The sequence below is a fragment of the Cydia splendana genome, chromosome 2 (genome assembly GCF_910591565.1).
Source record: "Cydia splendana chromosome 2, ilCydSple1.2, whole genome shotgun sequence".
NCBI classification, from domain to species: domain Eukaryota; kingdom Metazoa; phylum Arthropoda; class Insecta; order Lepidoptera; family Tortricidae; genus Cydia; species Cydia splendana.
The window spans coordinates 26,066,191-26,085,377 of record NC_085961.1 but is presented as its reverse complement, the minus strand read 5'-3'; the positions used below and the strand labels follow the sequence as shown (position 1 = coordinate 26,085,377).

General features: G+C 38.5%; 1 protein-coding gene across 1 annotated transcript; it reads left to right on the top strand.

Annotated features, from left to right (window-relative positions):
• Positions 1 to 641: 641 nt before the first annotated feature.
• Positions 642 to 18,695, top strand: LOC134805997 (eukaryotic translation initiation factor 4B). The gene is made up of 14 exons (XM_063779181.1): positions 642 to 711; positions 1,219 to 1,332; positions 2,304 to 2,497; positions 2,856 to 2,963; positions 3,333 to 3,421; positions 6,365 to 6,540; positions 7,626 to 7,755; positions 14,102 to 14,209; positions 15,094 to 15,167; positions 15,824 to 16,016; positions 16,682 to 16,766; positions 16,844 to 16,883; positions 17,007 to 17,545; positions 17,707 to 18,695. Exons 1-14 carry the CDS (start codon positions 699 to 701, stop codon positions 17,767 to 17,769), a joined length of 1,926 nt encoding a protein of 641 aa, XP_063635251.1. The 5' UTR covers positions 642 to 698; the 3' UTR covers positions 17,770 to 18,695.
• Positions 18,696 to 19,187: the final 492 nt, after the last annotated feature.

Genomic DNA, 19,187 nt, shown 5'->3' with positions numbered 1-19,187 from the left:
TGTTCAGAGTATTATCTTATCGTACACGCAAAGTGATTATATTCTCTTTAGTCCCCTCCACACTCGTGCGCGAATCGCGGCGCGAAGCCGCGAATACGAGTGTGGCGTCGATTTTCGCAGTCAGCGAAATCGACTCCACACTCGCGTTCGCGGCTTCGCCCGCGATTCACGCGCATAGTCTGGAGGGGGCTTTAGGTCAAGACCGTCAAGTTGTGCCAATTCTAACCTAAGTTTACATTCGCGTGCGGAGATTGGAGTCGGGCTATAGGTATTTGGGAGCCAGTGCGCGATGACCATTCCCCCACTTTTCGCTGTTATTCTACTATAGTTGGTCAAACCAATTTGTAAGTCAGTAAGAACCAGGAAAACTATACTCATCCTTTTCTTTTGGGTGATAGTACTGGTGTAAAACAAAGATTCGAAGGTATGATTCTCTCTGACTATGATTGAAATGAGACAGTCCTTTGACAAACTATACTTATGTGACTTATCCTTACACTATTTCGATCTCCACGTTGAAGATATCTCTATCTCACTTTTACGTATGAACTCTCTATTTTTGGGCGGATTTTATGAGTCTGGGAGTCTGTAAGACCCTTTTTTATTTCTTTGGTCATCTGAACGCACCTTTTATATGGCAGCATTTGAATTTCGACAGCTTTTAGATCACTGGCAACATTTGACCCCAGCCTTATAATATGGCCGCTACAGGTTAGTTACTTAAATTTTGTCACGTGAAAAAACCCCAATTTTAACTTGTTTTCTGTGTTAATTTTGATATTTTCGTATATTTTTAGTTTCTCCCAAAACATGTTAATGTTATTTAACCTTTAAGTATGTATTAAGTCTCAATTATTAATGCTAACGTGTCATCATTTCACCTCTGCAGACGTTTGGATTTACCGCGTGGCCACATTCTTAACTTTTTGTGCAGAATATTAATTATTTAAATTTCAGCATTATGTAGTTTCGTTCTAACCTGATAAATTAAAACTATAAATAAAACTTTGATAAGTGTACTGAAACATCTGTGCGGCAAGTGGCGATTGTCCTTTGGATACGTGCCTGCTCCATGGATAACCGCTTTTCAGATTCGGTCGTAGTAGGTCGTTCGCTTGCTATGCGTCATCGAAACAATGCCATCCACTCACGCTTCATTCTCATTGCATATAGTACGCTTTCACCGAAATTAATTCAGTTTTACGTAATGTCTTTCAGGCAACAAGAAATCAAAGAAGTCGAAATGGATCCCAGTGAACATCACAGATATTATTGCGGAACCGACTACTATTTCGACTACAAACAACTGGGCGGACTCTGTAGATGATGAACGTAAGTATATTCTATATATTTCGTTTGACTAACGCCTTAAAAAAATAAAAATATGTGACCCAATGATGACGTGCAGAGGGCAATGGCCGGCCAATGTTAATCTCGTACTTGGGACACACATACGGGTGCTTGTCACTCTCTTTGTCCCGGGAAGGTCTGAGGAAAGGTCTTTTGTGATTTATACACATTCTAGCCGGGTGCTTCTCTCACAGAGAAGGAGGGGGAACCAGAAATCACGGTGCCATGTCTAGCCAGGGAAGCTCAACCTGTGGGGCTGGGTGGAGGCACAAACATGCTGCTGTTGGAAACCCCCATGACCAGCAGTTTGAGCACAATCTACGAGATGGCTCTTGCCACAACTCAATTCAGACTAGTCTTTCATTGGCCAGCTCCCTAAATATTGCTGAGGGTCTATAATTTGCAATAACAACTTTACTAATAAAAATGATAAAGATGTAAGATTTTCCAAGAATTACATCATTGATTTAGTTATTCCTTATCTCTATAGGTATTAGGTAGAAGTGAGTTTAACACAATAGGTAATGCTAATTTACAAACAAATTGCTGTTATTTTTGTTGTCTATTTCTATTTTTACGTTTGTGTAACTGAGCGAGGTCTTAACCATTTTGTTGCACCAACAGGAAAATGTACTCTCAGACTTATAAGTTGATATCTACATGATTTGGATAAAATTTAAAGAGACTGACTCATTACAGAATTTGGTATTGTAGAGAGAAATCTTATTACTTTTTGATTTTGAACCAAAAAAGACATATTTGCAACAAGAAACAGGTCAATTCATTGAAACTTAAAATGCACATCTCTCCAATTACAAACCTGTTACCATGTTTTAAGCCAGTTTTACTCTATAATCTAGCATGATTTAGTTACAGTAAAAAAGTAGTCCGATATTTAGAATATTTTAAGTAGCGGGAGTAGTCACCCAATAACATTGTTTCTGTTGTGGCAGCTACGGAGAGCTATGGGTACGCGTCGCGGTCGCGCGCGCCGGTGGTGCTGCCGTCGGCGTCGCGCGCCGCGCGCGGCGGGCTGGCCGTGGACGACGACGCCATCCCGCGCCGCCCGCCCTTCATCGCGCACATCTCCAACCTGCCCTACGATGTGGACGAGAGCGCCATTTCGGACCTCTTTGAAGGACTCAAGGTAATATGGTTTCCCTTTAATGTAATGGAAGTGTAATAATTGTTCACATACATACATAATCACAGAAAACTTAAACTTTTTATCACTTACAACTAAATTGTCCATCAAAATTGGTGGCTTTATAATTTGTTCATCTCATTTCTTAAATGCAATAATTTAAATGAAGCCTTATTTACAAACATTAAATTTGAAGCATGCAACCTAATCTACAATGCTTCTCTGACTATCCTATGTTGCTGAGAAAAATAATAAAATAATGTAGAATTATCAACGTTTTGTATTAGTACAATAAATATTTGTGTAATAAATAGCAGAAGATAATTATTGTACCATTATTAATTATCTACATCTTCTACAGATTATTAACTTGAGGCTGCCGCGAGAAGGTGACCGCCTCAAAGGATTTGGATATGTTGACTTTGAAGACCGAGAGAGCCTTATCAATGCCATGAATCTGCCCGATCTTGTAAGTATATTTCATATTTATGCAGGGGTAATATGTGGGTTGTTTTCCAGAAAAATAGCCGCATTTTCCATTTTCTGGCAGCTTTCCAATGCATCTACTCCAGTAATCTGGGGTTACATAAAATATCTGATGAAGCGGCAGTTGGCCCAGCTTGACCTGACCTAGTTTCGATGTAAAGTGTGTTAGTCATTCCTAAGTTGTTTTTTTAATGAGGATCAAATTCATGTAACTAGGGGGCGTTTTTAGTGTCTGCTTAGTGGTATTAAATAATGGCTAATATTTATATGCATATGTTTTTTATCTATATTTCTCTACAGATATGCGAAATTGTGCGAAATCATTTTGAATAACAATAATTTTGTTTATCAGAGTGTCGGCGGCCGGCGGATTAGGATAGAGGTATCGACCGAGAACAATGACCGCCGCATGGGCCGAGGGGGCCGCTCCGACCGGGACAGGTAAAACTTGCCGACCATTTGCATAGAATAAAAAAAAATGGGACTCCCCTCCGATTTTGACAAACAACTGTTCCCAAATTTTGCATGATTTATTCCAACGGTTTCAATGTGACAAAAGAATGTGCGATAACTGTATTTTGCATTGTTAAACGCATCCAATAAGTCACGTTTAAATGCATGCAACACGAGAACAGAAGAATGTGACCTACATTAGAAGCTCCATTACGAATGCTCTGAGACTTGATATTGACTGGTTTATGTATTTAGGACATTTCGGTTATGCAACCATCGTGTGACACTTTACATTATCATTATACGTAAGTTGTATTGTTTATATTTGAGGAGCAATATTTAATAATTCGCAATATACATTTAATATACACTATTATTCTTAAAAGTAAATAAAATTATGTTTAAATAATACCAGATTCACTATATTATTCATCTTTCACTAAAAGTGACACATCTGAACACAAAATGAACCAAAATGAAAAATGAATTCATTAGTGAAAGAATCCAACAATGTTGGATATTTTCATTCGGCATCTTTCACTTGCACTCCGAATGAACAAAAAATGAATAGTGTGAACACAGAAATGAACGTTCATTCGGATTTTGCATATTTTTCCTGAATCCTGTGGGTATACTACCTACTATCTAGCTAGACAAAGATAACGTAAAAGCAATAAAATGGTGTTCAAGTGGAACGAACAAAGTAGGATATATGGTAATTCTAGGTACTCTGTCTCTGCCAGTAGCAAGGTATCGCAGTACAATTTGGAGTTTTATTCGGCTAGGTATACTGTCTCTTATTAAAGTGTTTTCTTTCGCTATTAACGGACCTATTACTAATAATAGAAGTTCTACAAAATTACTTTAAGTCATCCGCAAATGATTACAATACGATTTCGGATCTTCATCGGCTAGTTCTCTCAGCAATGTATTCGAGGCTCCAAATAAATTTCTTCTTGCGATCCAAGGTCGCAGCCATTACCGACGACGCTTTCTTTGCATCTTGTTTGTTAAAATCTTTATTAACCCATTCATGGCCACGAACCGCTGAGCGTACACAATACGCCGGGCCACCATACAAACCGTTTTTAGCTAAAACGTATGACTCAGCTTATGGGTCTCGAGCCTGGCGCGCACGGTAAATAAATCGCCGCTTATGAAGCCGGCCAGTTGAACAGCATTATGCAACATTTTTACTAACCACCGTTTTTCTGTGCCTATCAAAAAAAACTAATTACTTATTGCAGTTTGGTTAGGCGGGTTCAAATTCCGGTAATCCATAGCCATGGTCACAAAATACGAAATCACAACAGCACAGGAGGAGTATAAAGTCGCCCACGAATAAATCGTGACTAAATAATATTTATTTCCCATGTTACTCCAAAATACATCTCTAATAGGGGGGATGGGATGAATCACTTCTTGAACTCTTGTGACAAATACGTCAAATACCACATGAAAAATAATACCGCCGCCGCCGCTCGGATGCATTCCTTGTTTATTGTCCAAGTGTGTCCGATAAGCTTACACCTGGTCGGTCATTTATCTTTGTTTTGGTAAACGCCATTATATTAGTAACAATAGAGAACTTAAAATGTATTATAGTACTTACTTTCTAATCTGCCGTAGAAACCACGACGTTTTAAAGAACTTGTAAATATTTGTCACAAACTATTTGTAATACACGACATATTAGTTAGTGATGACTGTTTCAACCGCCTTGTTTTATATTGAAACGAAAAGAAAATTAACCTTAACATCATTGTTAGTAGGTAATTGCCTAAGATACAATACAACGATCACCAAATATTATGACATAAAAGTACAGTGGGAGAAAATCCTAGTTGCCTTACCCCTTATACAAAACAAAATATTATTATACTACGGTTTGGTTCCTACAAAATGTGGCTTACCATCATCCAAACAGTAATCGGTTGTAAAATGGTACAATATCAAATAGCTTCAACATGAAATAAGCTTTAAAACAAGCCAATAAAGTTTATTTTAGCCTGCTACGGAAACATTAGTAGTTTTTACAAGTAGCGCCAGGCCACGGTGACCCATACCTTGAGCCATGTCAATAACTTCTGAAATATATATATTTTTTGTATTTTTTAAATATGGATTTTTCTGTTTGCTTGCATCGCATATGTATCTAGAATTTCAGTATATTTACTATATTGCACTGATAGTAAACCAAACTTGAATATTCTAGACCCTGTTTTCATTAAAAAATACGTGTTTATAATTGTTTAACCTAATATACCTTGTAGAAATGGTTGTTAGCGTATATGATACTTACGTTATTACATCAAATTACGTTTCGTTTAAGTTTAAATCAGAATTTATTCAAGACTCACATGTGAGTCACTGGCCCTGCGGAACTGTTTGAGCATGACCCATACGCTGAGTCGCTGGCCCTGAATGGGTTAAATGGTCACAAATTAAACTTATACCAAGATGCACAACTTCATTCGACGCCATAGTGAAAGAAAAGAAAAAAATAATAATCTTTGCAGCACCGTGTGAACGTGAAATGAAAGGAAAATGAAACATTCACTCGAGTGAACCGTCTCATCCCACCTTTAGATACAGAAACTGACCTATGATTCTATAAAGCGAACGTCGGACGCGTCAACCCTTAACGCCTTTAAAATGGAAACATTTATTTTATTTTATTTTATAGCCTTGTATCAGAATATGTGACGTATCGTTTGTTTAATTATTTTCCATTGCTAATTATTCTGTGTGCCCTTTGGCAAAGGCCTCCCCCAACACTTTCCAATCTTCTCTCCTGTGCCAGTCTGTTCCAAATGGAAACATACCATACATTAAATTTTTGCTTTAAATAAATAAAGAATTTACAGGTGTTATTATCATCAGGGTCGGGGGTTCGGCTCGGTGAGATAAGCAATGTATGGTTGGTTACAGAGACTACGACCCGGAGCGCACCATGGGCGACTGGCGCTCCGGGCCGCGCGCCGCGCCCGAGCCCGCGGCGCGCTCCGGCGGCATGACCCGCGACCGCGACATCACCAGGGACCGCGACATCACCCGAGACCGAGACATCACCCGAGACCGGGATCGAGACCGCGATCGTGAGGAATGTCAGTACTCAATATTATCTTTCACTTTTTTGTCATATTATCATGTCGTCATATTATCGTGTCGTATTGGCATATTCAGCTTCTTTATATATATATGCTCGCCCCAATCAAAATTGGGGCGACCATATTTCAACAGCTGTTAGTGATCATGCCTACAGATTTTTAGAGCACCGTACAAAACTTTGTTAATTCTAAAATCATAGGAGGATCAAAGGATCGTTATTCTTTCCTTTTCAATTCAATCGTCATGCATGTATTTATTTTGCACTTGTATAAAAATTATGTTCAACACAAGGGACAATTGTCTATAACGCCTCTGAATAAAACATTAAAGTGTACATTGCATACCTAGTAATCTGATCCATTATGTACGAATAATGCACCACAATGATGATAAGCAAATAGTGTTATGGAGCGGGCTCTAATGTCACACTTGGGACGTACATACTGAGTACAGTAATTATCAGGAAGCACACCATTCTGCGGAATCTAATTATTGCCCACATCGCTAACGTCTAACGCCACAATCGACAGGTTTCTTATTACTGAAGCTAGTGAGGTCATCTCTTGGTAGCAAAATTGATAATTTAAGTTACTCTAATCGTCCCGGGAAGGTCTGAGTAAAGGTCAGGTGTCGTTTATCACCAGCTAACAGTTCCTTTACACTAGCCATTTACTTGTATCCTTAGAGATTAATACTGTTTGTAGAGCCAGAAAATACGCTTGGCGATCAGTTAGCATTCTCTTTGGAATGTTCGCAAATCTCTAGCGTAAGGAATTGTACCCTCTAGCCGGAGGCGTCGCTCACAGCGGCGGCGGGGACACCAGAAACGCCGCACGCGGGGCTGTCGGGGACTCCGCACCCGGGCGGGCGGCCGAGACGAGGCTCCGCGGCGCGTTGGAAGCCCCCCGCGATCGGCCCTTTTAGTACAATCTGTGACGCGGCACGGCCGTAACTCAATTCAGACTAGTCTTTGGCCCGCTACAAAAGACTTTCGTTTAAATCTGAGTGACCCAGCTTTTCCGTTAGGTGTGAAGTAGGTAAAAGAGAGCTTCTAATTTAGGATTGTGTGTCGCACTTGCAGCCACGGCCGACATGCGGCCCGGCGCCTGGCGCGACGGCGAGCGGCCGGCGGCCGAGCCCGCGCGCGCGCCCTACGGCGGCCGCGACTCCTTCGGCCGCGACCGCGACCGCGACCGCTACGGCGACGACCGGTAACTACACAACTACCTGCATATCTAGTGTCATCTGCCTTCATTTATGCTGTTCTTAAGGAAATGGATTAAATTAAAAAATGGCTACCGACTGCCATGAAGTGCCATGCCGCATGTCCCATGCCTGGACGGACACGATTTGTTTCAATTACTCGTCATTTGACTAGAATTAACGTCGAAAGCTAAACTGTGCCCATTGAACATAATGAGATAGAGTATATTACAAGATTAATGTGTTCGCTTTTAACTATACAAATAGTCAATTCATAGATAATCAGGAGACCCAGCAAAGTGACAATTATTAATAGAAAACGCCTATCGAAACTTAAATGGAAAGATCACATGACGTTTCGTTCCCACCTGTCATCCCGATGCCTTTTACTTTTCGACTGGCATTTGCCAATAAATATTGTCATCTTATATACGACCCCAGATTAATACACTTTTCTCAAACATGCAATGAAATATTGATGTTATGTTCCTTATAATAGGCTGCGAAGTATGACGTTTCAGGTGCGGCTAGGACAAAAGGTCGTTAATGGAATTTCATACACATCTTGCAGGCCTAGGCCGGCAAAGTCCTCTTTTTTAATTTTCATTTCACAGATATTTGTAACACAGCATCGTGGCATTCATCCATTAAAAAAAATTAGAGGCAGTATTTGCTTTATGGTTCGTAATGACACTCTGCCACTACGCCTATAAAAAAAAAAAAACAAAAAACAATGTTTGCTATAATTTGCAGTTTTATTTGTATAAAATCAACATGAACTTAATAAATAATACATTCTATAATTTTATAATTTTAAATTATAAATTTAACTACACAAATAATCACATTTAAAATATTTCATCTAAACGTTAGCGGTAAAAAGGTCTACTCAAACACGCGTAGTTATATTTTTTAAATTGTTATGGAGGTAAAGTTGTAAAATATTCATTCTGCTTTATTGGATTTATGGTGCGTTGTTGATTTTTAGACTTTAATATGAGTTCCGACGAAATAATGAAATTAATATTAATTGTAATCGTAGGCGTTGGAATTGGCAGCGTAAGCAGAATTGATTTTAATATCTTGCTGCCTCTGCCGCCAAGTCAAAGACGAAGTATGTATATGGTTGCTTATGGCAATTTTATTATTTGAGAAACTAAGAAAAATGGCTTACAGTTTATTAGAAACAGTTTTGTGGCATATTTTAAATGGATGTAACTACAAATTTGTCAACACTGTGGAAATTATACTTATTTACTCCGTGCATAAAGCAACGATGTATGTGAAACATGATATCAACATGAAAGACTATGTAAACTTATGTGACGAAAACGACAGTCAGACGGATACAAGACGAAAAAATCAAAGATACATGAAAATATACGGGTAGTAAAAATACACGACTCGTGTAAAACATATTTGCTTTATGGTTCGTAATGACACTCTGCCACTACGCCTATAAAAAAAAACAAAATAATGATTGCTATAATTTGCAGTTTTATTTGTATAAAATCAACATGAACTTAATAAATAATACATTCTATAATTTTAAATTATAAATTTAACTACACAAATAAAAACATTTAAAATATTTCATCTAAACGTTAGCGCTAAAAAGGTCTACTCAAACACGCGTAGTTATATTTTTTTAATTGTTATGGAGGTAAAGTTGAAAAATATTCATTCTGTTTTATTGGATTTATGGTGCTTTGTTGATTTTTGGACTTTAATATGAGTTCCTACGAAATAATGAAATTAATATTAATTGTAATCGTAGGTGTTGGAATTGGCAGCGTAAGCAGAATTGATTTTAATAACTTGCTGCCTCTGCCGCAAAGTCAAAAACGAAGTATGTATATGGTTGCTTATGGCAATTTTATTATTTGAGAAACTAAGAAAAATGGCTTACAGTTTATTAGAAACAGTTTTGTGGCATATTTTAAATGAATGTAACTACAAATTCGTCAACACTGTGGAAATTATACTTATTTACTCCATGCATAAAGCAACGATGTATGTGAAACATGATATCAACATGAAAGACTATGTAAACTTATGTGACGAAAACGACAGTCAGACGGATACAAGGCGAAAAAATCAAAGATACATGAAAATATACGGGTAGTAAAAATACACGACTCGTGTAAAACATACGCGTGATAATCATATAGGTACGTGTTGGTTATATTTTGGGTGTAGTTTACTTTTAGTTTTTTGTATAAATAAAACTTGGGTTTCGTGGATTTTTTATTTTATTTATTTCATTGCATGTTTGAGAAAAGTACTATACATACCTCGGCGGGAAATGGGGTTGCCCGCGCTCAGACCTACCGTCTATATGTCTTCGGCCGGCAACCCCTTTCGTCCCGGCCTCTGTAAAATAAATAAATAATAAAAATAAAAATAAAATAAAAAGCCCATTTATTCCATAACCAAAGATTAAATTTACATAACAAAAAGGTAATTAAAATCTTTTTTTTTTAAATATATTTTGTACACTTAAACTATTTTTTTTTTTTAACTATAATTATTTTATATAATTTGGTTAGGACCCCTCACGGGTAAAGGCCTCCTCCAGCTCTTGCCATCTTTTTCTGTCTTGTGCAGTATTGGGCCAGTCCTTATCTATGTCACGGAGTTCATCTGACCACCTGGCGTTTGGTTTGCCGTGTCTTCTTTTGCCGTCTGGCCCTTTCCACAGCGTGGCCACTTTAGTCCATCTTTTGGCGTGCATTCTAGCAACATGGCCGGCCCATTTCCATTTGGACTTTAGACTGTATTCTAACGCATCTATTATTTTTGTCTTTGCTCTAATATCACTGTGTCTTATCTTATCCTTTAGTTTTATTTTCAGAATATTTCGTTCGATAGCCCTTTGGCAGCTTCTAATTTTGTTTTTGGCATCTTCGGTGTATTTCCATGTTTGACTGCCGTATGTCATAGTTGGGAGTAGGCAAGAGTCTATTACTACCTTTTTCAATTTAAGTGGGAGACTGCTTTTTAGAACTTCTTTCTTACTCCAAAACATATTCCAAGTTTTCTTGATTCTTCGATCTATCTCTTCTAAGTTGTTTGTTGCTTTAAAAGATATTTGTTTACCTAAGTACACGAAGCTTTTTACGTATTCAATTTCTGAGTTTTCTATGATAATGGGTGTTTCCTTGAAGTTTGTCATCAATTTTGTTTTTTGTACATTAAGTTCCAGGCCAATTTGTTTGCTAGCTGTACTTAGTGATGAGATCATGTACTGCAGATTTCTCGCTGTTTCGGCAACTAGCACGATGTCGTCAGCGAAGCAGAGATGTGTAAGTTCCTGTAGTGACATTCTTATGCCTCTGTTATTCCAATTTAAGCTTTTAGTCGTTTGTTCTAGGACGATTATAAATAGGGTCGGAGATAGCGGGTCACCCTGCCGTACTCCTCTCTCTATTTTTATTTCAGGACCGGTATTTTCAAGCTTGACTCTACTTTTGCAATTTTCATAGATGTTATTAATAATTTCTATGTATGTAGGGTGAATTTTTGCTGCAGTCATAGAGTTCCATATTGCTTCGTGGTCGATAGAGTCAAAAGCTTTTTGATAATCAATAAACCCAAGGTAGAGTGGTCTCCTGAATTCTGAGTATTTTTCTATAAGTTGCTCTACTACCTGCAGGTGGTCGATTGTACTGAAACCTTTTCTGAAACCTGCCTGCTCTACACCAACATAGGCCTCTACTTGTGGTGTTATTCTTGACTGTACTCCTGCTGAAAAAAGTTTATAGAGACTGGACATTAAGCTTATTGGGCGATAATTAGAAATTTCAGTAGGGTCTCCTTTTTTGTAGATAATAGTTATGTTTGATTCAGTCCATTCATGTGGTACTTTTTTTGTATGTAGTATCTTATTAAAAAGCATAGTTAGGGGTGTGAGTATGAATGGACAGCTAGCCTTTAATAAATCATTTGTTATACCGTCTGGTCCAGGACTTTTTCTTGTTTTCAGTTTATTTATTAGCTGAAGTATTTCCTTTTCATCGAAGCTTTTGATTGGACTATGGTGTGTTTCTAATTCGTTGTTTTCAGGAATATCAGGTTTATTTTCCATAAGGGTTGATTGTCTTTTCTTGTATAGATTTTTATAGAATTGAGTCGCAATTTCCTGTATGTCTACACCGGCCTCTGTAGTAATGTACTATTTATCCAGTATATCACTGATGTAGTAGGGTGGATTTCAAAATCCTGCGAAAACTTATGGTTCGGTCTTTATAAAAAAAACTAGTAGGATGTGCGAGTTGCAACTTTTTTATATGTTTTTAAGAACTATTATCTTCATGTTCCTTCAATTACCATCTCCAATAACTTAATAGTTTTTTTTTATATAAAATGTTTTATGTGTCTAAAATCATCACCGTCTACCGGAAAAATCTGAACTTTTTTGTTTGCAGTGAAAATTATAGCATACCTATCGTACGATTGCGATTTTTCTTTTACGTTTATCTTTTCCATGTTGTTGTTTAACACATGAAAAAATATGCAATAATTCCTTCACCGAGAAAGTACATCAATTTCTTTTTTTTTAATTTTGTATATTCGTCAACACCGTCATGGTAATATCAATGTGAGCTTATCTCCGTGTAGGACCAACGAAATACCGCTAAAGGTCCTTGTCCTATTTTTCACTTTAGTATAAAATGCAAAAAATGATTTCACTATAAAGTCACATCATTGAATCGTGAGAAATATTACGAACAAATTTGTAAAACTTAGTTTGTCACAACAGAGCATCATCACCGTTATGCTTTGGTTTAAAAAAGTTACAAATGATATATTAAAAATAATTACTGAAATGAATGGCAAAATACATGAAGTTTATTGTATAGCATAGACATTAACTGCTATTATTCGTATTCTAGAAATAAAAACAAGAAACTCTCAAATCGTCAACACCATACCCATCATCACCGGGAAAAAATTACGACCGGTGATGATTTCATGTGTATGGTGATGACGGTTCTCAGAAACTTTTCTAGTTATTTTGCTATAATTCATTACGAAATTAAGCTGTATGTTTGAAAAATGTTCTCTATGTCTTCTAACACTATATAATGTCTACCTTATAAATGTAGAATAAATGTAGAAGAAGATATGACTATTTCTTTCACACTAGAGTATGGTTAGGTTTTAAATAACATTTTGACTGAAGTAGGCAAAATTTAGGTCACTTAGAACTTAGAACATACAAATGTTTTTTTTAATAATCTAATAATGTAAATCGTGCAACTTGAGTAATTGCATGTTAGTCGTGTTAAAACAAAGTGTTTAAACAAGCAACATATATTAAGTTTTAAGCGACCATAGGCTACCGTACTGGCTCACTATCGTAATGGCCTTATGTTTTTTGATAATATTATATTAATTGACGTATATAATTACAGCAATTAATAATTATACCATTGGGTAGTCACCGGACCCAATACCTAACATTTTGTAACTTATGACATGCATTACAAGTAGGGGTCTTGCAACTTATAAAACACTGATTATATATAAATGTTTAGCTATTAAACAAAATATATCTGAATTTAAAACATTATAGCTATTTTTAAAGTTAATTTATAAAACAACAAAAATACAAACTTATGCAATGAATCAAATTATCAAAAAAAAGTAATATATCATAAAAATTAAGCTCATTGGTAAGCCAGCAATTTTATAATATGATATAAATACCAAGTTATTCAGTAGATAAAAGAAGATGCGGGTTTAAACTGATAATAAGAGTACAATATTGTTAATATGATTTAACATTGTAAAAACCCAAAAATATAATTGAATACATAAATTGTCTATTTCGGAATATAATTTATTTAAAATTATAGAAAAAAAATACTTGTTATATATTTATTTATATGAGTAAATGTATTTTTTATAATTTTCTAAAAATAATTTTTGTAGCTAGTCTTATGTTCAAAAACATGTTATTTGTAATGTTTATTAAAGTTCTAAACCCTTACTATTAAAAAAAGTTGTTGTTTTTTTAATACGTTTTTAATACATATATAAATTAGTTCGCAAATAGTCATTACCGTACATGCAGTATCATCACCGTCCATAAAAGAGTCATTACCATACCATGGTTGTCATCACCATCTTGCGTTTTTATTTTCCGAAAGCGATAACTTCAAATATAAGCCACAAATTATTGTATAAATACCATAAATATCCTCAATATACAGCCCCCTATTACTTTACCCAGCTAGAATCGTGTTAAATTAAACATTAAAAAAAAATATTTTTTTGTATGGTGAAATTTTTTGTGATGAAATCCACCCAGTATAAGTATATAGGAAGCTAATGTGTGTTGGTGTGCAGCGGGCGCGAGCGCGGCTTCGGGCGCGACGGGGAGCGGGAGCGCGAGCGCGGCGGCTACGGCGGCCGCGACGGCTTCCGCACCGCCGAGCGAGACGGACAGGGCTTCGGGTATGTACCCCGACTCATACTTACAACATAACGTGATCGCTCCGCGGGCCAAAAACTAACGACCCAAACACGCTAGTTTGGTTCGATTGCATACAACCTTATGAATCCTGTTGGCGAGTTGAGAAATATCGATCGGATCGACACGCATTTATCACGACTTCCAATTAAGTATTTGTTTCATTAGTAATTGCAACAATTATCAGTTTTATGGCTCCTTTACACTATCGGCGATGATCGTTGATAGTATCATCGGCAAGATCATCGTGCAAGCATCCACATGATCGCCTGTACAACGCAACCACCCGGCGATTCCCTTTGATGCGTGTCCAAAAACCGACAACTCACGGGTTGCAGGCGATAATAGACGATGTCGGGGACTGCCGAATGTGCCCCCTACATTATCGTCCCCGCCAGTCATCGTCAATCATCGCCGATAGTGTAGAGGAGCCATTACCTACCGCACATTTATGCACATGAAGCGACAGCCAAAATTAGAATATCTTGATTGTCGTTATTTTATCTTCTATGTGCTATATGAAACGGGTTACCTAGACACCGATTCGTGCCTAATTATGCGCGAACTGGTCGCTTTACACCAACATACTACTCAAATTTATTTTATTCTGGATTCTAAGCTAAAATAGTTATATTACATACATGGCTGTCATTACCTGCACTGCCTGCTGCCATTTCTAAACTTAATTACTTCATATACTATATTTAAACAACAACAACAGTGCTATCTATAGCCTTGAATATACATCAAATGTGTCTAGAACATATTATAACCAGTAAATCAAATATTTCCACTTATTACTTTTCATTACATATTCTTAGTAATCTTTTTTTGTCATAGCAGTTAAATGTTTTAATGCAAATTTTAGGAACCGCGAAGGTAGAGGATTCGGAGGCCGAGGCTTCGGTGACAGGGATCGCGACCCACCTCCACCCAGAGATGGTAAGTTTAGTTATATCCAATATAATTTTATTTATTTTTGACATTGGTTCACAACTTATTTGTTTCGATACATATTGAGTTATTATTTAATCATATTAGTTGGAGCCAAGATTTATTAATAGTAGAATAAGGTAATCTGGTAACGCCCAATATGTATTACAATGCACACTCCGTTTCAATCTAATTAGAATCTTTCATAACCCAAATAATGTAGCATTTCTTTTGTTTTGTTGCCTCAGACAAACTAAATTAATTTACTAATACACGAAGATTCAAATTAACCTTTTGAACGCCACAGACGGCAATTGACGTCAACGCAAAATCGTGACAACGACGCCAAAGACGGCATTTGACGTCGATCGTTTTTTGATGAAAATCTACTGAAAAACACCCCACTTTTAGGTTGGCATTATTTATTCACAAAACTAAATTTTACCTCTGTGGCGTCAGTGGCACGGCAAATGGATGCGCCGTTTGGCGTTCAAAAGGTTAAAATAGGATGATTTTGTATGGTGGGCTTTACTTTTTGGGTGGGTCTTCGAATTTGATAGTTGAAGTACACGTCGCTGTACAGCGCCATAAACTCTGATTGTAGATTTACATTATTATTTTTACTAGAATAGATTGAAAATGTAAGCAATGTGTGGTGTATGCAGACAAGCCCCGCGAGCGGCCGAAGCTGAACCTGCTGCCGCGCACCGTGCCGCGCGCCGCCGAGCCGCCCGCCTCGCCGGCCGACGGTGCCGCCGCCGCCACCCCCGCCACCGACGACCGCGACAAGCCGCCGCCCAAGCCCGTCTCCGCAGAGAAGGTGTTCGGCGCCGCCAAGCCCGTCGACACCGCCGCCAAGTCAGTACCACCCGGGAACACTCGTACCGTACCACCTGACACGGCCAATATACATTTACTTTGCGACCAACCCTGAAAGCGCCAAAAAAAATTTGGCTGTTACATTCTGGCTGGTCCATTTTTAGGTCATAATTAAGAGCATGGCTCTTGTCGGTGGAGTATGCGCCAGTTTTCGCGGACCTCTGCCAGGTTCTTTAGGTCCCTGTAAGACACGACATTTGCTTTAGCTATTATTTTTTATGGGAGCGTAAATTTTTTTCGCGATTACAGGGTTGGTCCCATAGTAAAAGTTGCTTAGTATAATCCTAAAACCAACCTTGGTCAAGCAGATCTTGTCAGTAGAAAAAGGCGGCAAATTTGAAAAGTGTAGGCGCGAAGGGATATCGTCCCATAGAAAATTTGAATTTCGCGCCTTTTTTACTGACAAGATTTGCTTGACCAGCTATAAATTCTGATATTATGCACATGAAGCGACTTTAAATATTTATGATGTTTTTAAAATTGGGATATTTACTTATTTGTGCTATAATAAAAGGGTCATCTAGACATCGTTCCGTGGCTTTCGATGTACGGATCGATCGCTTTAAACCGACATATTGCCCAAAATATGATTTCATTTCATTCTTAACTATATAACGCAAAAAGTAATCGTTTTTTTTTTCTAGGGAAAGGGAAATAGAAGAACGTCTTCGTAAACAAGAAGAGGAGGCACGAAAGGGAACTGATGAGAAGGAACGTTGGGGGCGCAGGGTAGGTTTAATACATCCATATTTGTATTGTGAGTTAGTTTTGAGTTACATCAATAACATACTCTTATTTCTTTTCAGAATGACCATTCCGGAGAACGTCGTGGTGGCGCTAGACGTGGTATGTATTGTGTATTTTCTGTTTCTGTTATCAGTATCAATTACTATCAACATCAATGTGTTCATACAGAAGTTATAAGCAATTATTTACCACGCCAACCAATTGATTTATAATATTTTGCAGACGACCGCGGCAGAGACAGCTACAACAGAGACCGACGCGACAGGGACGACAACGATCGGCGCGACCACAGAGACGACCGGGACCGACGCGACTACTCTGGCAACCGCGACCGGCGCGACTACTCGAGGGACGACCGAGACCGGCGCGACCCTAAGGACGACAAAGACAGGCGCGACCCTAAGGACGACAAAGAGAGGCGCGACTACTCCAAAGACGATCGCGACAGGCGCGAGTACTCCAAGGACGACCGAGACCGACGCGACTACTCCCGAGAGGACCGCGAGCGCCGCCCGCCATCCCGGGACCGGCGGCCGGCCTCCCGGGACCGCGAGCACCGCGAGGCCCGCGACCCGCGGGACTACCCGCGAGACGCACGGGACTCGCGGGACACACGGGACTCGCGGGAAGCACGGGACTCTCGGGACGCCGACTCGCGGGACCGCGACCCGCGGCCCCTCTCCCCGCGCGCCGACGACCGCAACGGCCGCAACCTCACTCCCGACCCGAAGCTGCCCAAGATGAAGGAGCAGGAGAAACCAGTGAGTACTACTTACTAATAAGACAATGTAGACTTTTTTCAAACCTATTATGTTGTAATGTTAATGAATCTTATATCAGTGTTCATGAATGTATAAATGACAGATAATGGAAGAGGAGTAGAAAAAAAGCGTATTACAGTACCATTTCTCTATTGTTACAGAACTTTGTAGCGTCGAATAAATTTAGCTTCCTGGAGGACGCAGACGACGGCGCGTCCGAGTAGCGCCGCGACTGCCGTGTAAAAGTGTAAATTGATCAAGTGTAAAGACTTGCGCCACTGAGACTCAGTCGCGCCGTGTAACAGAACTACAGTGCGGTGTGGAATATACGTCTGGGAGGTTGCTGCATGCTCCCGCTGCTCCGAGCCCGGCCCCAGCCCTCACTGGCCCCTATAAGGCTGTGACTTCTACTTTTGTAATATTCAGCTTGTCTCCATTCCGGTTGTGGGTACTCATTGTACATATTAGGGGCTCCGACGTCGCTTTCCTTGTAAAGGAGGCCGCAGTGAGGGCTGGGGCTCAATTTGTGACCATGTACTGATTTGATGTAAATTTATCTATAGGTTTGCTATGTAATAGTACGCGTACGGTCGCAAAGGCAACGGCGAGCTTTCCCTCGAAGTTTAGCGACAGATTTTGTTTTTACTATTTGATACAGGTGCTGCTCTCCGATATTTTGTGAATATTGTTTTGTAATTTCATTTACTTTATTGAAATATCAAAGCTTTTTGTGAGCACTGCGACGCAATACATCGTGATTGCCACCAAGGGAATCTTATTTCATTATTTTAGAATATTCCTTTATGTTAAATATGTAGTCGATATAGATTAATAAAATGTTAATTGTATTATTTATCTTTACAAACAGATATGGTTCCATAATCAATTGCCATGGTAGTGCAACAATTACTTGCAAGTATGCATTTTTCTGTTGTGTGGCCTGGCCTGCCCCATTGAGTTTAGTCAATGTGGAAATTCAGTGTACCTACAGACGGTTAGGACCGACCTTGTCACAAGGATATTTTTATTGGTAAACACATGTCCAACGACGTGAAAATTGTTTAATATGTATTAATTTCTCAAGTTTATTTCATATACTTTGTTCTAATTGTGAATTATAAATAAAATTACTCTTTTTACAACCAAATAAGTCTTTTATTTTGAATGTACTTAAATCTACTACATTGTGGACGTCGTCCACGTCGCCGTATACTGCGTTTCATCCATTAGGTATACAAAAAAAATAGTGTTCTAGAATCAGCAAAGTGGCACTTTGATCCCTCCTAGCAAGGAAGGCAGAAAAAGGCCTTTTTCCGAATACGGTGACACACCCCGGACACTGGCGATCAAATGTATGAAACAAACTCGTTCCTACGCACACAGTCTAAGCTCGTGTAGGTGAACGCGTACCTTGCTTGTGTGAGTGAGATAAGACGTGCTAGGGTTCCCGCCATTTTGTTGTCAAGTTCGATGACCTCAATGACTCAAAACTCATTGCGCGTAGTAGGAAGAAATATAAGAATCGTATTATGGTGTAAGGTGGGTATCTAAACTCGATTTATACAATATTTTCCTATTTTGAATCAGTTTAAACGAAGTAACAAAATTTTTGTAAGGAAATTCAGGCCACAAAAATATTACG